Source organism: Ruditapes philippinarum, unplaced genomic scaffold (genome assembly GCF_026571515.1).
Source record: "Ruditapes philippinarum isolate M1 unplaced genomic scaffold, ASM2657151v2 ctg1168_1_1_1_1, whole genome shotgun sequence".
NCBI classification, from domain to species: Eukaryota; Metazoa; Mollusca; class Bivalvia; order Venerida; family Veneridae; genus Ruditapes; species Ruditapes philippinarum.
In genome coordinates this window covers 96,931-116,525 of record NW_026866966.1, presented here as the reverse complement: position 1 = coordinate 116,525, position 19,595 = coordinate 96,931, and the positions used below count along the sequence as shown (strand labels likewise).

Sequence of the window (19,595 nt, the reverse complement as noted above, 5' to 3'; positions counted from 1 at the left end):
ACCACACTTTAAAACGAAATAAAGATATTTTTGTCTAATGTATTCATCAAGAGCATAACATGTGTGTGTGTCACAAACAGTTTGTGTGTGATTACCCATAACGGTTTTCATCACAATTAAATCAGGTTACAAAAGCTAACGATTAAATACGTATTTATCAGTTGCGAGAAAACTTGTCATACAGCTTTTATACTATGAAGTTTGGAGATATAAGGTTGTATTGGATTATCAGTTGAATTTTCAAATCCGTGTTTTTTTCCAGCTAATTTATGGAAAAGTTTGGCTTATTTTAGAAACAGGCTTATTTTCGAATTTTTAGGGTATCTTCAGTAACATAGTTTATACATCTAAAAGTAATCATGTGATACTGTCTTACTATTATCTGTTGGCGATGCTTATTGTTTTGTAAAATGTTTATTGTCAAGTACATATAATAAACAACACATGCTATGTTTTTGTTATGTTGAATGTTGCTTCTTGTATTTTAGACAGATCAATCTAATCCTGGAATGACAATTAAATACTTTAGTTAGTTTACTCTGATATTAGAGCATTTGGTCTTATAGATACACTTATGAATAATCAGAAATATTTGTACTTGAAGTGTTACCTCACTATGATGCTAAATCTGGCGTAAAGTTTTTTTGTATAGTAAAACTCATTCTATTAATTTTGTTTCAAATATTTACGTATCATACAAATCGTGTTAATTGATTGAAAATAACATTCCACTCTACCACAGAACTTTGTCTTTCTCGTTAATTGTAAGTTGCATTCCCACTGGAGTGGTACAATTAAAGATTAACTTACTTATATAAAATATCCTATATCAACGAGTTAAGGTTTGTTACGACAGTAGAATAATTGTAGACAGTCATCAAAAATATTATGCTTTTGTTTAAATTTTTACCAGAAATGTCATGAAAATTCAAGTTCCGATGAACGTTATAATTTGACAGAACAAATGTTTGGCAAGGAAGAGTTATCAAAAATGTCCCCGGAATTTGACTGGGTGGTAAGAGTTTGTAAAATATTCAATAAAAGGACATTCTCATTTTTCTTTTCTAGATATTATAACACATCAATTTTTCATACATTGTCAAATGTAGCTATCTCTGTTTTCATATATGTTTCTAATGACCACTTCAAACTAAATTCTATTTTTTTAAACAATTAAACACAGATAATCTAAATGACACTTAAGCGAAATTTATTTGCACTTACAGTTAAATTCGCTTTACAAACAACAAATAACGGCACATCTTATCAACAAATTAAAACGTCATTGCTAAGGGTATTTAAAGAAAATTACATAAAATCATCCTCAAAAATGAAAACATAATCACTTCCTCAATTTACCTGCATTGTTTGGTATACATATGAATAAAAGTCATGGACGGGAAATTATACATAGAGTTTTTTAATTGCATTAAGATATAATTAATGTTCTTTTCCTACAAAACCATGCTTGTTCTCTGTTTATCTTCATAGAAATATATAAAATCATAAAAATCGGTTGCTTAGAATGTCTTTTGCGAGCATCGTTCTAGGGAATATTTATAAGAAATATTTTTGAAGCAAGCAAAATGATTCCTAATCTAGATTATGTACCCTTTGTAAACTTTTAAATGCAAACATCTTTTTTGTTAGTCGTGTAGTAATATGTGTTTCTATGATATTTTCTATTTTTAGAAATGATATCGGTCTAAGCGGTGTTTATCGGCTATTTTAACACCGGTTAAGAGTTTTGATGCGTTTGAGTTGACCACAAAGGACGTAGGCCTGAGTGATTAATTGTTTCGCATCAAAACGACAAAACCAGTGTTAAATAGCAGATTAACACCTCTATGACCGATATTATTTCGATTCTAACACAAAAAATAAGGAAGATCACTAATGTTATTTTATCAAGCGGAAAGAGCTGCCAGTGCCGATTTTCGTATAATGCTGTTCGATTTTCGCACCCTTCTGTTACGAAGATATAGAAATTATTAAACAAAAGAAATTATAAGAAAATAAACAACATTATTTTATCAAGTTTTCAACAATACAAACTTACTTCTTAGAATGGATTATATTGTGTTAACATCAGTGCAACAATTTATCATTCTTGTTTGCATGAAATAACGTCAGCTTGTTTATGCTTAGGATGACGTCATAACGCTGCTTACGGATTAGCGCCTTTCTGTGAAAATGTTTATTAACTGATATGGATCAAATATGTGGCGTTAGTGTATGTGAGATATTATTTCGGTATTGTATGAAAAGAAAACATTATAAGAACTGGAAAAATAAATAAAAATGTTTTTATTGTTGCTTTAAAAGGCTTTGCAAGGTATATAATCGAGGGGGAAAACATAACAGCCGCATATATAAGTAGTCCCTAACAGTGTATATTGGCAGTTTTACACCCTTTTTCTATTTCTTTGCTATAGTGCCAAAATCACGAGGAGTGTACCAATGTTTTGTATTGAACGCAAATGAGACGAAATTCTAAAACTAATAGTATGTGCTTTCTCATTTATGAAAAAGCTTTGTTGTACAAGCAACAAGCGCACTTAGTTTTTAGTGAAACGTTTTAATGATCGTCATTGTACATTGCCCATGGTTATACATTCCCCATCAAATACAGTATGTTTCTCTAAAAGTATTTTTTTAGTCCCCTACCGGTTTACCGGAGGGGACTTTAGGTTTACCCTCCGTCCGTCTGTCCGTCCGTCCGTCAGTCCGTCCGTCTGTCCGTCCGTCAGTCCGTCGGTCCACAAAACTGGATCCTGCGATATCGCAAAAAGTACTGAAAATATTTTAATGAAACTTGATATATGGATAGATGGCAGTATGGAGATTATGCACGTCTTTTTCTTTTCTTCCCATGTTGAAAATTCTGGTTGCTATGGCAACAAATAGACTGAAAATATGGCAAATTTTACACATAACCTGGATCCCGCGATACCGCAAAAAGTACTGAAAATATTTTTATGAAACTTGATACATGGATAGATGGTAGTATGGAGATTATGCACGTCTTTTTCTTTTTTTCCTATGCTGAAAATTCTGGTTGCTATGGCAACAAATAGACTGAAAATATGGCAAATTTTACACATAACTTGGATCCAGCGATAACGCAAAAAGTACTGAAAATATTTTTATGAAACTTGACATATGTGTAGATGGCAGTATCGAAATTATGCATATTCTTTTCTTATCTTCCTGTATTGAAAATTCTGGTTGCTATGGCAACAAATTGACTGAATATCAAGATTTCTGATTCTAGTTTTTAAGTTTTTTTCACTATAAGTTCTTTATTTCTTAAGGTATTTTCTTCAAACTTTAAATATAAGTTGCTAGTCATCAACCACATCATATGTGACAAAGTTTACAACTCTAACACAAAATTTATCAGAATTACCTCCCTTGAACTTAAAATTTTCATGAAAAAAAACATTGTTTTTTTTAATAACTTCTTTTCTTCTGAACGTATCTACTTCATATAAATGTTTCTTATTATCACTCAACATTTGTGAGCGTTCAATACTCTAGCAAGACTATTTCCAGAATTATGCCCCTTTTGAACTTAGACTTTTTTTTGAGAAATTGGTAATTTTTACTCCAACTTCTTCAATCATGATAGGATTTTCTTCAAACTCCCACATCATAATAATATGACAAGGTTTATAAATCTAGCATCCATATTTCCAGAATTATCTCCTCCTTGAACTTTTAATTTTTCCTATTCGTTCTTTTAACTTTCATTTATTTCAAATTCAAAATAAACATTCAATATTCATACCTTCATTACTAATTGTTCTTCGTTACACTCACGTCATGTATGACATTGTTATCTCCTTTTTTTAAAATTTTGCTTTTTTAAAAATGTTATATTTTGATAACAGGGATGTTTAAAAAATAACTTTAGAGTGTCTTTCAGTCCGTCTGTCTGTACATAAAAACTGTTCACTGTGATCACTTTTAAAGAACTTTTTCAATAAATTTACTTAAAATAGAAACATAAGTGAATGGCCCTTCAGAATGTTGCTTTGGCTCTTACCGGTAGGGGACTTATGGATTGCTTGCAATACTATGATACTTGCTTGTTATATGTAGCATCACCTAGAAGCTCATTTCAAAAGCAAATACATAATTATAAACCATAGCCAAGGGTCAATGTTGTCTTTGCAAGTTTTATCTTAATTTGAAGACTGATACGTATTTAATTTTAAATCTCAGAAAATATTTGTTATAAAGTATAATTGTTTTGTTATGGAATCATTCTGAAGTAAGCCTTCTTATAAACAACAATAATATTCATATATTTTATTATTTATAAGTTGAAATACTGTTGTATTTTGGTGAGTTCTGTGTGCAAGATTAATCGAAAAATCCCTTAAGTTTTTCACTTAATAATTCAAAAGTTTATTACAGCGTCATACTTATGGTTTAACATTTGACTCTCGCACAAGCGTGACATTTTTCCGAATGAGTCTCATTTGTTAACTTGCTAGTGTATAAGATATTATCTATGTAGCTAGGATACAATACATTAATAGAAATGTCGGTTTTAGGGATTATTATTTCTCTCTATTTTACATATTTTGTCATTATAATAATATTTAACGATTGCAGTCAAAGGGAGATAACAAACTATTATATATTTGAATTGATTAATTATTATTACCTGTTATTATTGAGTTTTTTAATTTTATTGTCTGGTGATGTCGAAAATAATCCAGGTCATGAGCCTGTGTCTTTTTCTATTTTTCATCAAAACATAAGAAAGATAAGAAACAAATTTGATTATGTCTTAAACAACTTTCTTGACTTCGACTGAAACTAAGTTGTCATTAGATACTATGATACTTTTTTTTCACAACAATTCCCGCCAAAAGCATGTAAGCAATATTATTAATACAAATTAAGATGTTGTAGACATATTATCTAATACCGGTATCGTCGTAAATAAAGTCATCGGACCAGACGAAATCAGTCACAGTATGCTTAAGAAAACTTGTCACATCTTTTGTAAGACATTGTCCTCATTGTTCTTCCTTTGTTAACTTACACGTGTAAACAAAAACCTGACGTGCAGCCTTTTTTGAAAATTATTACAATGCTATTAATTTCGTTTCGATTTTTTACGTATTATACACAAAGTTATAACAATTTGAAAATAGGAATGCACTCTACTACATACTGTGCTTAACTTGTCAATTGTAAGATGCATTCCCACTGAAGCGGTACAAATACAGAGTAACTGACTTATTTAATATATCCTAGTAAATAATGCTAGTTAAGGTTTGTTACAACAGTTGAATAATTGTAAAATAATGCAATTTTTTGAAACAGTCATCAAAGATGTTGTGCTGTTGTTTTAATTATTATCAGAAATGTCATCAGACAAAGGAAAATCTAAATTCCGATGAACGTATTGAGTGGGAAAAACAAATGTTTGGCGGGAAAGAGTTATCAAATTTGAGCCCGGAATTCGAAAGAATGGTAAAATTTTGTAAACTCTTCAATAAAAGGCCATAGTTCGGATGATGGTAAATGTACATGTCGTATGGGAACCACTTAGATATTTTTCTTACTTCTCATTTTTCTTTTTCTAGATATTATAACACATCAATTTTTCATACACTGTCAAATGTAACTATCTCTGTTTTCATTTATGTTTTCAACTCCAAACCAAATCCTTATTTTTGAAACAATTAAAAACAGATAATTTTAACAAAACAAACAATGACAAATAAGGGGATACTGAGAGCTTTAAAAACTATCTATAGCTCCAACTACGAAATGCGCAGCAGGTAAGATTACGTAATTTATGACAAATTATTATGCAGAATCAGAAATATTAAACTAACAATATGCAGTTGAAAAAACATAAATATGTAAGACAAATGATTATTAAGCAAGAAATGTTACATAACAGTTTTATAAGACAACAAAAAATATGCAACATATAAAATTCATGTGATTCTTCGTGAGTAATAATATACATGTACATGTGAACATCAAAACACATTTAATTATCGTCGTCTACTCCTGGTAAAAAAAAAACATAAAATAAAAATATATTATTAAAGAAAAGGGGAGGGTAAGGGTGGGAAATTGCTCAGCATATTTATTATATGTATAGCGCTAAAACGCGAGCTTAAAACTGATTCGTGTTAATTCCCAGAATCCCCCTGTGCATTAAACGAGGCACTGCAAAGAGGCGCTGCTGTTTGTTTATAAAGTAAAGAGATTTTCAATTATATTTAAACAAAACAAACAATGACAAATAAGGGAATATTGAGAGCTTTATTAACTTAAACAATATGCAACATATAAAATTCATGTGACACTTAGTTAATAATAATATACATGTACATGTGAACATCAATAAAAATTTAATTATCGTTCAAATCCCAGTAGTAGTGTAGGGTAGACAGTAGGACGTAAGAAACAGAGGGGGTACTGAGGTAAATAATGAGGGTCTTAAAGGGCCTGTTGCATGTGGCGAATTATAGCTAGACAAGAGCTGGTATCATTATCTAAATAAGATTGGTAACAAGATGAGCGCCAATCACCTAGCAATTTATTGATTTCTCAGGGAGGCCAATTGCATAACAAAAAGTTGCTCCGCCTCTCCAAAAATATGACTATCTCGGAAGGGTTAACGCTACTGAGAGTTAGGCAGCGCCGGACACGGGTAATAAACAGATAGCAAGTTAAATGTAATAAGTGACCATTAACTTTGTAAACAAAAGCCGGGCTGTCAAGATTGGCCCCTTAGGTAAACTGAAAGCAATTAAAAATTGCCTGAACAGGGCATTAACTATTTGATTTTAAACGAGGCTAAAGTAATTCAAAGGTGCAAGACTGGAACAGTATTACTTTGCTCCATCTTATGAGAACCTTAGCACCCCACTGAAGAAATGGAATATCTCTCCGCCTTAGATATTTCCTAGGATCGAAAGTATCCGGAAGAACATTGCTTTTCCTAAGTAAACCATAAAACATAGTTAAACATACTGCCCATACAGTGGCGTCTAGAGTTACAAACATATCCTATCTTGCTAAGATTTTGCGAAGAAGTTCTTGCGCAATAGGCTAGTTACGAACCACTGCATCGCCCAAATGTCGCCTTATGCCTTTGAGGGTACATGCAAGAGTGAAATTACTTTTTAACGGGCTAGGAAGGTTCCATTCTTCGTGAAAAATACATACAACGTTAAGGTATTGCTGAATTGAATTGTATTTTAAAGTCCGTGCAAGATATGTAGCGTATCTGCAAATAGTTAAAGACGAAGCTGGGACCGGAGTGTATCCGAATATGCAGCAGAAAGCAATATAAGAATTCCTATGGGTTCTGTACGCACATTTTGTTGAGTCTGCGAAAGCACGCCCCTTAAAGAATTGTACTGCTTTATCTAGCTCGGCTTCCTGTTCACCTGTAATTAAATGTAATAACCCGAGTTATTCATGTGACATATAAGCCTATTATAATCATTTTTTCATGTAGCCTATTAACACTGTCACTTAGAAAATTAGAGATACCTCTATAATAGACAGCTTTTAACCGACAATTAAATATAGCTGATAACCAAAACACACGTCTCAACGGGTCCATAACGACATGGTCTGTACAAGTTCCTTTATTAATTATGATACAGGCAGCTTTATTGTCACAATGTACATAAACCTTTTTATTTGCCCACAAAGGGGCCCATCTCATGGCGGAGGGTTTTAAAGACAGAACTTCCAGGTAATTAATTGGCATTTGAGAAATGTCTTTTGGCCAAGTAGTGTAAAAAAAGTCCCCATTTTAGAAACCACCCGCTGCTATTTTGCACGTATCAATGCTGACTGCTGTTCCTGGACGACTATCAATCATAGGCATGACCTCATTAAAGATGTTCATGAAACGTAGCCACCACTTTATGTTTAATTTCTTGTCACGGGTTACGTTCGTTCTATGCCATGCCGGATTTAATGTTGATGCACGTTCAAAAAGTCTTTTCATGTGATATCGTCCTCCATAAATACACTGTGTTTTTCAGTTTAATTTTCCTGCCAAATATGGCGCTTTGTTACTTTTCGCAGGGTAATAAAGTTTTCGAAAATATACCTGATCTCACGTAATTTTTCATTTGGTACACTGATTGTCATAGAAACGGAACACAGATTAAGTCCTAAAAACTGTATTTTTTGTACAGGCCTATAGATTTTGTTATAGTTGATAGCAAATCCGAGTTCACGCAGTAACTGTAATAGCGTATTTAAGACAGTTATGCACTCGTCGTAAGTCTTTGCAATAATAAGAAAATCATCTAAATAGCAAACAATAGTTATAAAACCTTTATGAACCATGATTTCACGTACGGCTTGTGTGATTTTATTAAATATTTCTGGGCTAGGAGAAGCACCGAATGGCAGACGTTGATCTATCTTATAAGTGTAGTGGTCGTCTCCTTGAAATTGCCATTTTAGTACTGTTGCTTTGTAATTAGATGGATGAATTTTCACTGATCTGTACGCGGTCGCTAAATCTACTTTTGCAAATTAACAATTAGGTGTCACTAAGTCCACGGCATCCTGTATTGATTGATATTGAAAGTGATTAGTAGACGTAAAGTCATTTAAAGATGAACCCGGTGGGCGGCTGCAATCGTGGATCAACCTAACTTTGTTTGAATCTTTTTTTAGGAAAAGCTCCAAGTGAAGACACAATGAAAGGTTGGTCATGCATAATTTTATAATGTCTATTTGCTAGTTCATTTTTGATCTGAGATTCAGATCGCGCGCGCATATTTCCCGACGTGGCAGATTCATAATTGTCCATATTTTCTAATAGCTTCTGGGTCGACTATATGAAAGCCTTATTTAATTCTTGTTAAGAGAAATTCACGATCACGTATATTTTGAAGGTTGCCCTCTAATGCGTCATAATTGAGTGACGTATTTGTATACATAGAGGAAGATGGAGGTATTGCCTGTTGCACATTTTGTGAGGAAGTTGTCTGTTTGCTGTGTAATTTATTGTGTCGATATAGACAAATTGTACCAAACGGGCAGGATCCCTTCGCTTTGAAAATACGACAATCTTCACGTGGCTGATTGGAAGTTGTACCTGATGTCAGATTCTGTTGGACACGCTTCAGTGAGAATTTGTAGTTCCATGTGGGGTGAAAATGTTCCCCTCTGGAATTGGTGTTCTGCCTGAAGTTCTCTATACGAGTGGTCAAAATTAAGCACACTATTTCATTCGTATATTTCGACGAATTCGTAGATTATGGTTGTGTACGCTAGATAATAATTCAATATTGGTGCGCTGCGATTCCACTGTCAACAATAGATGGTTGAGCAGTCGCATATTAGCGGCTCCTCATTCTTCAATGTAGAAACCCAAATATTGGCGATCCTTCTCAGTTCGCAAGACCAGCATCTCAGCATCGACTGTGCCTGTTTTTAGGATAAATTCCTTCCGTCTATTTTGCCGTCTTTTCTTACATTTTTATGTCAGGTAATGTGTAATATTGACAGCTTTTTTAAATCTTGCTTTTAAGGTTAAGGTCGCTCTTGGGTCCATGTAAGTGACAGGTGTGTCTCTCAATTGTGTGTCTTTTTTATTAGAAAGCAGCAAATTATCAAGAGTCTTAGCTGCTGCATCATGTAGAACGTCATTTTCAGGTGGTAACGACACTTATGCAGGCATTCCATTTGTTTACTTGGTCCATTATTAGTTTTATGGAACATAAGGTCAGTCCAATCGACTAAAGGTCCCCGATCTCAACTAGTTCGTCGCCTTTAAACAAATTCTTACTTACTGAGGCATTGAATCACTTATATTTTAAGTCCTAGGATTTTTGCCAATTCATCAAAATTGAATCCATCTCTAAATTTTCACTATTTTTGTCTGGATCGGTTTCCGGCATATTGATATTATGAGTCTACTTTTATTAATCATTCTTCTTCTTTTAAATTGTTCAGCATATTAATTATATGTATAGCGTTAACAAGCAAGCTTAAAACTGACCAGAGATTCGTGTTAATTCCCAGAATCCCCTTGGACATGTCACGTGGCATTAAACGGGGCACTGCAAAGGGGCGCTGCTGTTTGGAAAGTCTAAATAAAATTAAAGAGATTTAATTCTATTTAACTGACATTTTAAGCAGAATTTAGTTGCACTTACAAATAAATTCGCTTACAAGCAATCAATAATTGCACATCTTATCAACACATTTAAACGTCATTGTTAAAAATATTAAAAGAAAAATACATAAAAACATCCTCAAAGATGAATAAATAATTATTAACCTCAATCTACTTACATTGTTTGGTATACATATGAAAGAAAGGCATTGCCGGGGAATTATACATAGAGTTTCTAATTTGAATTGAGATATAGTTTATGTTCCTTTCCTACAAAACCATGCTTGTGCTTTGTTTATCTTCACAAATAATATTAAATCATAAAAATCAGTTGCTTAGACTGTCTTTTGCGAGCCTCGTTCTATGCGATATTTACAAGAAATATTTTTGAAGCAAGCAACATGATTCCCAATCTAGATTATATACGTTTAACATGTTTAAGTAAACCTCTCACTGCAAACAATTCGTTTTTGTTGGTCATGTAGTAATAAGTAATATGTGTGTTCTATATTCATGTTGTATGTACAAGTATCACGTTTATATTGGTTTGCATTGTCCGCATATGAATTTAATTTCAAAGAATAATACGTATGTAATTTCTCATTTAAGAATAAAGCAGCTGTGTGTAAAAGCAACAAGCGTACTAAATTTATAGGGAAACGTTCTAATGACCGTTCTTGTACTTTGTCCATTCCCTCTCAAACATAATATGTTTCTCTTATACCCAAACTTGACATAAATGTTCTTTTTTGTCTCTGTAGCATTACCTTGATGTTAATTTCAGAAGTCAATACATATAAACAATAGCCCAGCGTCAAAGCTGCCTTTGGAGGTTTTATCTTAATTTGTAGACTGATTCCTATTATACTTCTCAGAAACTATTTGTTATAAAGTACGAGGGGTGATCCAGAAATAACCGGACTTACTCTCTAAAATATTAATTCTTTAACGTAATTTAGATTAAACTGATTCGGTTCGAAAATAAAAATATTATTCTTTAGATGGTTTCCGTTGTTTTATGCGTATTAGCGCAAGAGTGGGGGAAGTCTTTTTTCATTCATAAACTGCTATTTTATAGCTTATTTTGAACAGTTTTCGGACTTTGCATTTTGAAGCCAATTAACGTCAGTTTGACATAACGTCATTGACGTCTTTTTATCAAAGTTTCAATGTCATAACGTTTTCATTTATCAAACAACAAACCGGACACCATCTCTGCTTGTGTCTTGACAATGGCGTCACATCTGTATCCAGAACAGCGCAAAATTATTAAGATTTGTTGCGAACATCGTTTTTCACCTTCAAAAACTTATGAAATGGAAAAAAACAGTCATCTGCAGGAAAGAAAGTATCAAAAACACAAGTTATTGAATGGCATCGACGATTCCGTGAAAGCAGGCAATCTCTAGAAGATGATTCAAGAGAAGGTTTTATATGTTTGTTGAAACAATCAAAGACATTATTCTCAGCGACAGGCGTGTAACCATACGAGATGATTGCGATGTTACTGGATATAGTTACGGGACTGTACAGCAAGTGATCACTGAACAATTAAATATGTCTAAAGTCAGTGCCAGATCAGAAGTGTGTGGATGTAAACTGTGACTACATAGAAAAGTGACTGTCAATAAAACTTTGGGTACCGTCAACGTCATCAACGTTTATTGGATTATTGTCCCCGCACACGCATCACACATATTGTGTTTGTATGTATATTAGTGTGATTTATTGCCATAATGCATTGATATTTTCAAGAGTCATGCATTAAACATTGAAATTAATTTCAGATATCTTTTCGGGATTCTGCCTTTGTCTGTTTCTAAGTTATGAGCCCAGTCCGGTTCTTTCTGGATCACCCCTCGTATAAATGTTTTGATTAGGAATCTTTCTGAAGTTAGCCTTCTTATAAACAACAATAATATTCATAACTAAGATACTTGGCCTAAATAGTTTTGTTTGTCGTCCTCTGAATAAAACTATAAAAGTCATGTCCTGTATTTGCTCAACCAAATTTTGGGTCACTTAGTTGACATAGGAATACAATTAATATTCTGTTGTAAAACAATATGAATCTAGAAAGTTCCCTATTTGGATGAGTGAAATGCTTTCTGCACCTCAATTCGGATCGAAGCAACAAACCTCAATGGCCTGTTTTTTTTGTGAAATGGGTTTACGTCTCATCAACAAAAGGTCATACACAACGTCTAACGTAAATATAAATCAGGCTTATACTGCATGTTTATGATACATACATCATCAATCTTAATTAATTTAAGTAATGGAAAATATTTTTACTTTAAATAATTGCGGTATTTTGGTGAGTTTGGTGTGATGTTATCCTCATTGTTTCATCTTAATAGTTTGTTAACTAACAAGTGTAAAGCAAGCAAATTGAGTAATGTCTAAACCATGAGCAACCGAATACATTATAGCGCTTGGTAGCTCTTGTTATGTGTTTTTTAAAGTGTGAAGCTATATAGCTGTTGCAAAAATCATTGGTTGAATTGAAAAAGGAAACAATTATTTTTATATGATTGTTGGGAATTAATATGTTTATTTTTCAAATAGATATGGAAGTTTATGCTTTAAAACGTTGAAATAGTTGAATAATACGTCGGCTTATTTAATGTTTTTGTTCGAGATTTGTTACTTATTTTCCTGCACGACATATTTTCAATGTCGGCGTATGCATTTGTTGAAATATAATACATACAATGACAAAGTTTACATATTATGTCATGTCGTTTATCAGCTGTGACATAACTTTTGCAAATATTAACGTTGATAGTATTTAAACAGAGCATTTTGTTTTAGGCAGAGCCATCATCCAGTTTTGTAAATAAAGCATATGAAAAAGTCCCTTTACAAACCCTATACCCCGATTACCGATCAACAAGTGAAACACACCAGGATCAGGTATATATCATATGATACGTAACATCATCATCTTTCTTCATTTGTTCAAGAAATAAAAAATAAATTATATTTCGAACTTGAAATATTGCGGTTTTTTATAAGTTCTGTGTACACGGTGTATCGGTACTATCATTGAATTTCTCACGTGTAATTTCACAAACTTAGTTTCTTTAGCATATTATTAATAATTTTACATTTGTCTGCCGCTCAAGCATGACATTGTCCTCATTGTTTCCCATGAGTTAACTTGCAAGTATTTAGGATATTGAGTAACTTTGTAAACAAGAGACCAACATAATACATATGTTTTATTTGAAATAAAATATGAAAGTTTGATGTCTTGAAACGTAAATGTACAAAATAATTGTTAAACGCATAAAACAGTACTTAAAATAGCGGAATAATTCATCGCCTTATTCAATGTCTTTGTACGAGATTGGTGTCTTTCTTGTAGCACGGCACTTTCAGGGTCGGCATATCCATTTGTTTGATTATAATACATGTATATACAGTGACCTAAACAAAGTTAACGTGTTAATGCCTCATGGATATTATTAAATCAGCCGGGACATTAATCACCCGAATATATTCGTTTAAAATGTCTAAATTAAGCATTGTGTTTTAAGCCAGGGCCATCATCCAATGGTGAGAATAAACAGATGGACAAAATTGTTCCTTGTCAAACAAATGACGAACCAACAAGTGAAGCAGATATGAATCAGGTAAATATTATTTTATATATATATCTTAAGTTACATATTATCACCATGTGAAAGAAATAATTTTAATTAGCTTATTATTATCCTTTAAAGATCCTGTATGTTTTGTGATTGATATTGTTACTGTCTGTATACCACACTTGCAAAAAAATATATATGTATATAATTATGCAAGTAAAACAATTTTCAAACATCGAAGAATATGTAAAATGTGTACTGCAAATATTTAAGCACATTATATTTAATCAATAAATTATATGCATTCATTTCTTATTGCAAAATTTGACTTAGAATTTATAGAAAATAAATTTCTAATTATCTCCATTTATTTACATGAAATATCAAAATCGGTAATATCTTTATAAATAATGCTTTTTGGAACTTACAATATTGACACATCTTAATTTGAGCATCATATTTATGAAATAAAACCATGAAAAAAATGTGTTACAGGATCTTTAAAGATGCTAATTGTTATGAAAATAGTAATTGTAAATGGTAACCTGTAATAAACCACATGCTACGTAATTTTTATCTTGAACGTTGCATCTTTGTGCTTAGACCGAGGAATCTGACGATGGTAGGACAATTAAATATAAAGTACATTTTTTTATAAAATTCATCACTCGTGTCTTTTATACTCTGATATAAGAGCATTTTTGTCTTATTGATACATTTATAAATAATCAGAAATATCTGTACGTGAAGTGTCATCTCACTATGATGCAAAACCTGGCGTACAGCATTTTTCAAAGTAAAAATAATTCTATAAATTTTGTTTCAAATTTTTACGTATCATACAAAATGTGTTTATAAATTGAAAATAACAATGCACTCTACCACAGAACTGTGTCTTTCTTGATTTTTGTTAGTTGCATTTACACTAGAGCGGTGCGAATAAAGAATAACAGACCTACGTAAGATATTATATAAAAGTTATGTCAGAATAATTATAACATAATGCAATTTCAGAAACAGTTGTTACAATGTACTTTTAAATGGAACAGCAATGATGTTATGATTTTGTTTTAATTTCTACCAGAAATTTCCTGAGGCAAAGAAAATTCTGAATTCTGATGAACGTTATAAGTTAGCGAAACAAATTTTTGGGGAGAGTGAGTTAGAACAAATCTACTCGGAATTCGTCAGAGAGGTAAATTTTGTAAAGTATTTTATTAAACTTGAGAAAATAGTTCGGATAATGTTTAAGGGGTCAATGTTCTAATGGAAACCACTTATAATTAATGTATCCTTACTTTTCATTTTTCTTTTCTATATAATATAACACATCAACTTTTATGCACTGTCAAATTTAACTATCTCTGTTTTATTCACTGTGGCTTGGTGATCACATTTCGTCCGGCGTCTGTCCGTCCGGTGTCAGTCCTTTTACTTTAAACGACATCCTTTCATAAAGCACTGAGCCAATTTCATCAAAACTTCACAGAAATGTTCATTTGGTGGTCACCTTTAAGATTTGTTCAAAGAGTTTAATTCATATTCCATGAAGAACTCTAGTTTACATGTCAACCGAAAGACAAATAAACTTATTTTAAAAAAAACCCAAAGAGCTAGAGCTTATATAATTATTATAAATTTAGCATAAAAATTCTTCAAGTGAGTGTCTAACAAGTTCGTTCAAATAAAAGCCTTTGGTTCAAAATTGGCCCGTTCTGGGAGTCATTGATTTTCCAGATTTTGTTCTTTTGGAAAGGCTTAAATAATCCACTTTAAAAAAAATCCAAATGGCTCGGATAGTAAGTGACTACATGTACAAAGTTTGTTCAAATAAAAGCTTTGGAGTCAAATTTGGTCCGCCCTTAGGGTCATTGATTTTCTTTTCATTTCTATGACAAAATTTGAAAAATGTGAACAAACTAACCAATAAGTTGTATTTTTTTGTAATATTTGTTCTGGTTAGTTATCATATCCATTACATACATGCACTGTCTTTTGTACCTGAATTAAGTTATTTTATTCTACTTCATCATCACACTTTAGAAAATGTTTTATTCCTATCTAATTAAGTAATGTATTTACGTTTCTGTTATTTTCTTAATTCTTACCACTGTCTCTGAATATAGCACTATGTTACGTTGCCTGTCCGCTACCTTGTCTCAATTGAGAAGGTATCTTTTATTACCCTGGTCGGTCATAGTTTATTTAGCGGTTGAACTGTACCCATAAAGATAATTGATATAGTAGCTTATCGAACGGCTGTTGGACTGTTTAATAATGGAAGACAATGGTTTAAGAAGCGCGTTAATTTTAAACTCCTTATATCATTAGTTATAGTAGTATTACATTTCTTTAGATTTTTGGTGTTATTTATAGCTAAGGTACAATACATAAATACTTTTAATAGAAGTATCGGTTTTACATCATGTGTCATTTTATTAATATTCAACAATTGAAGTCAAAGGGAGATAAGTATAAAAACAAATTTGATTATGTAAACAACAACTTTCATCACTTCTACGTTTTATGTTTCACTGAAACTAAAATATATAAATACAAAGAAAACAAAATACGAGAAAACAATGGGCGGAACTAATTTTAATGGAATTTAGAAAGGGGATCTGATGTTATGAAGCCTGAATATCACAGATAAGACGTCAAAAGACAAATTTAAAAAGCAGGCATCATATCCTCTGGGTGATTCAACATTTTTCAAGTAGAAATATTGGAACCACCCAACTAGAAAATGCCGAAAAGTTTAAACTTAAAATACTACAAGCACAACAATAATGTTGTACTGAACGATCTTCAAGGATCGAAACTATAACATCACTGATTAAATGTACGAGGATACTTTTTACAGCCGCCACACGGCACAAATAACACGGATGTGACCATAAAAAAGATAAATACAGAATCCATTAAGAAAGCCCAAGTTGTCATTTAAAACTATTATACTATTTTACCACAATTCGAGCCAAAAACATTAAAGCTATATAATTAACATAAATGAAGATGTTACAGACATATTATCTCATCTAGTCGACAATAAAGCCAGCGGAACAGACGAAATCAGTCACAAAATGCTTAAGAAAACTTTTCACACCATTTGTAAGCCTTTGACTATACTTATAGATCTAGTCAAAATAACACATCTCTAAACTTGTGGAAAATTCCCTTATAAGTTGTATAGGAAAAATTTGGAACGTATTATTTTTTATTATTCAGACAACATTTTACATGAAAATAAACTAACATTTTACATGAAAATAAACTAACATACATACATCAGGCCCGCTTACTTCTTGGACATTCAACCTCGTACCAATTAATAGTCATTTATTATCAGACATGTAAGTCTTTCGATGAGGGAAAAGCAATGTGTTTTGTTTTTCTGTGACATTTGTAAAGCCTTTGTTAGAATATGGCATATGGGTATTATTTTAAAACTGAAACAATATGGATTTACTGGAAACTTATTAAACTGGTTTTCAAATTATTTAGAAAATAGAAAACAAAAAGGTTTGTAGGCACAACATACTCTGATGAGACATTGCTGTGCCTCGAGGCTCAGTTTTAGGGCCTTTTTTAACTCTAATGAATTTTTTTATTAACAAACATTCGTTTTCAATGAATGATACCGAATCGTGGGGCAAATTTAAACATTGAAAATGATATATTATAATGTCTTCAACTCTTGAAAATAGAAGATGATAATTCGGATATACATCGACATCATATATTGGATGTACAATGAACAATTTGTAATGATCAATTGCCAAATATTTTCAAAGGTAATAACAGTAGGGTGAACGTTTTGGTTGTCTTAGGTATTTTTTTCGGCCGTGCGTTTATCGTATATTATGCGTGTGTGAATCGTGCAACATGCAATTGATAAAGGCGTTTCTCAAGCGTGCATCGTTTACAATCATTTTTGAAAGCGTGCGTTAGCTCGTGTTTCGTAAGTCGTCTATCTTGCATTTGAAAGCTTGCGATATGTATCACAAAAGCATTTAACGTGCGTCTGCGATAAATAACAAATCTGTTTTGTTTCAAGGACTCTTATTAAGGATTATGTATGTTTTAATCGAACATTAACACATTTAACGCTGCAATTTTAGCATTATGAATTTATTATTTAAAATTGTGAACACATGATTATAAAAGTCATTATGGAAACCAGATTTGGTAATAGTGCATGTGATTAAAATATGATTAACAAGATCAACAAGGAAAATAGACGTTCAATGAACGGAACCACCACATGACCCAGCAATAAGAACCTGTGGCAAGAAACCAGATAGGACCCTAAACAAAAACCGGACGCAAGGCAGAGCGAACATGGACACGCTTATCTCTAAATTGATACATAAGAAGAAACAACAAATGATAAGGAAATCAAAGAAAACAAATAAGTTTTCGAAAAACAGGCTCAAAAAGCAAAGGGGCAAAGGGAAAGGGGATAGGAGACACGGGGAAAAGGGGGGGGGGTAAAAAATAAAGCAAGTGACACAAACAAAATTGTCACCAAAACAGTATAAAAAAGAAAGACATACATACATTTGAGGAACACAGACGGTCTCCGCCTTGGAACGGTCAGCTTCAAAAGTACTGCTAGGGTGTTTAAATTGGTTAATTGGGCACCAAACCTCACTTTTAGCCCCGACGTGTTCCTATAAACGAGACGGTGTAAGTAAAATGAATCCCCGCCGAGTGAAATTCTAATAGTTGTTATGAAAACAAAAGGCAAAATAAGTAAAACACCGAAATGATCATGTATAAACATTTGAATTAAAACCCAATTACCATAACAAAGTACTCGATGTTTTAACGGAAGACAGAGCAACAGGAAAATCACATACAAGGACCTGACGAAGCAAGGCAGAAGAACACTTTTATGGCAATTCGATCCAAAACGGCTTAAGAACTGTCAATCTTAGAGTCTCACTCTTGGTCCGTCAGCTGTAATCAAAAGAGGAAAGCGTAGCGTCCAACTGTAAAAGTCTTCTACACGAGGCATGCGATATGTCTTAAAATAGGAGGATCATAACCTCTTTTAATAAAACGATTTATAATTTAAGTAAAGACAACCGAAAAAATATAATTACCCAAGATTTTACAAAGTTTGTAAATGACATCCCCATAAAATCAGGCTTGCTGATCCCGTTCATCGCTCGTCAAAATCTTTTTTGCAAGGTGGATTTGAAAATGAAACAAATAACAATGCAGGGCTATTTCAGGTATAAATCATTTTAAATTTAGTTGCCGGTAAACAAATGGCATATCATTAATAAGTAATACATCAGTGCATATTTTGACTATTGCAAATTTATGACTTTTTGTCTATGAATAATATGTCAAATGTTACACTTGTATATACATGGATGTGCTCTCTGGACATTTTTAATTATTCGCATCGCTTTATTTATGGAGATTGACACAATTTCTGAGGAGTTTTATTTCATTTGGGAAAATGCCTTGTCCCCTTGTATCCCAAGCATACTTGTTCCACTGAAGGCTAGCATAAGATGCACAATAATCTTTAAACCTGTTCTGAACTGATTTTTTTAGATTTGAAGGTCAATTTGGGCTAACAGAATATTTTTCATTCATGTTACTGTATAGAACTAATGTGTAAGCTGCCAGATTGATTAGCCGGTACGGATAAGTCCTATGGGGTCCTGGTTTCGAATTCCGGATATCAGACTGTGTATGTCTCTAACCCTGTGATATTTGGCACAAAATGTTGGGTCATGATGGTTTATAACTAAAAAGTATTATCTGTACCCTTGGAGGTTTGTGAAGACATTTCAATACGCATGCTTTAGGATTTTAAATACGTCATAGTAAGAACTGTTCAATAATTA

At 32.5% G+C, this 19,595-nt stretch overlaps 1 protein-coding gene across 3 annotated transcripts in view; it reads left to right on the top strand.

Annotated features, from left to right (window-relative positions):
- Window positions 1-19,595, top strand: part of LOC132734361 (glutamate-gated chloride channel alpha-like) — a 49,758-nt gene that overhangs the window by 19,661 nt on the left and 10,502 nt on the right. For 2 of the 3 annotated variants that reach the window (XM_060721089.1, XM_060721088.1), the window contains exons 12-15: window positions 914-1,015; window positions 12,950-13,051; window positions 13,678-13,773; window positions 14,813-14,923. In XM_060721089.1, coding sequence (XP_060577072.1) covers window positions 914-1,015; window positions 12,950-13,051; window positions 13,678-13,773; window positions 14,813-14,923 — 411 coding nt within the window. The remainder of the gene's footprint in view (window positions 1-913; window positions 1,016-12,949; window positions 13,052-13,677; window positions 13,774-14,812; window positions 14,924-19,595) is intronic. The other variant, XM_060721090.1, reaches the window with a different exon arrangement.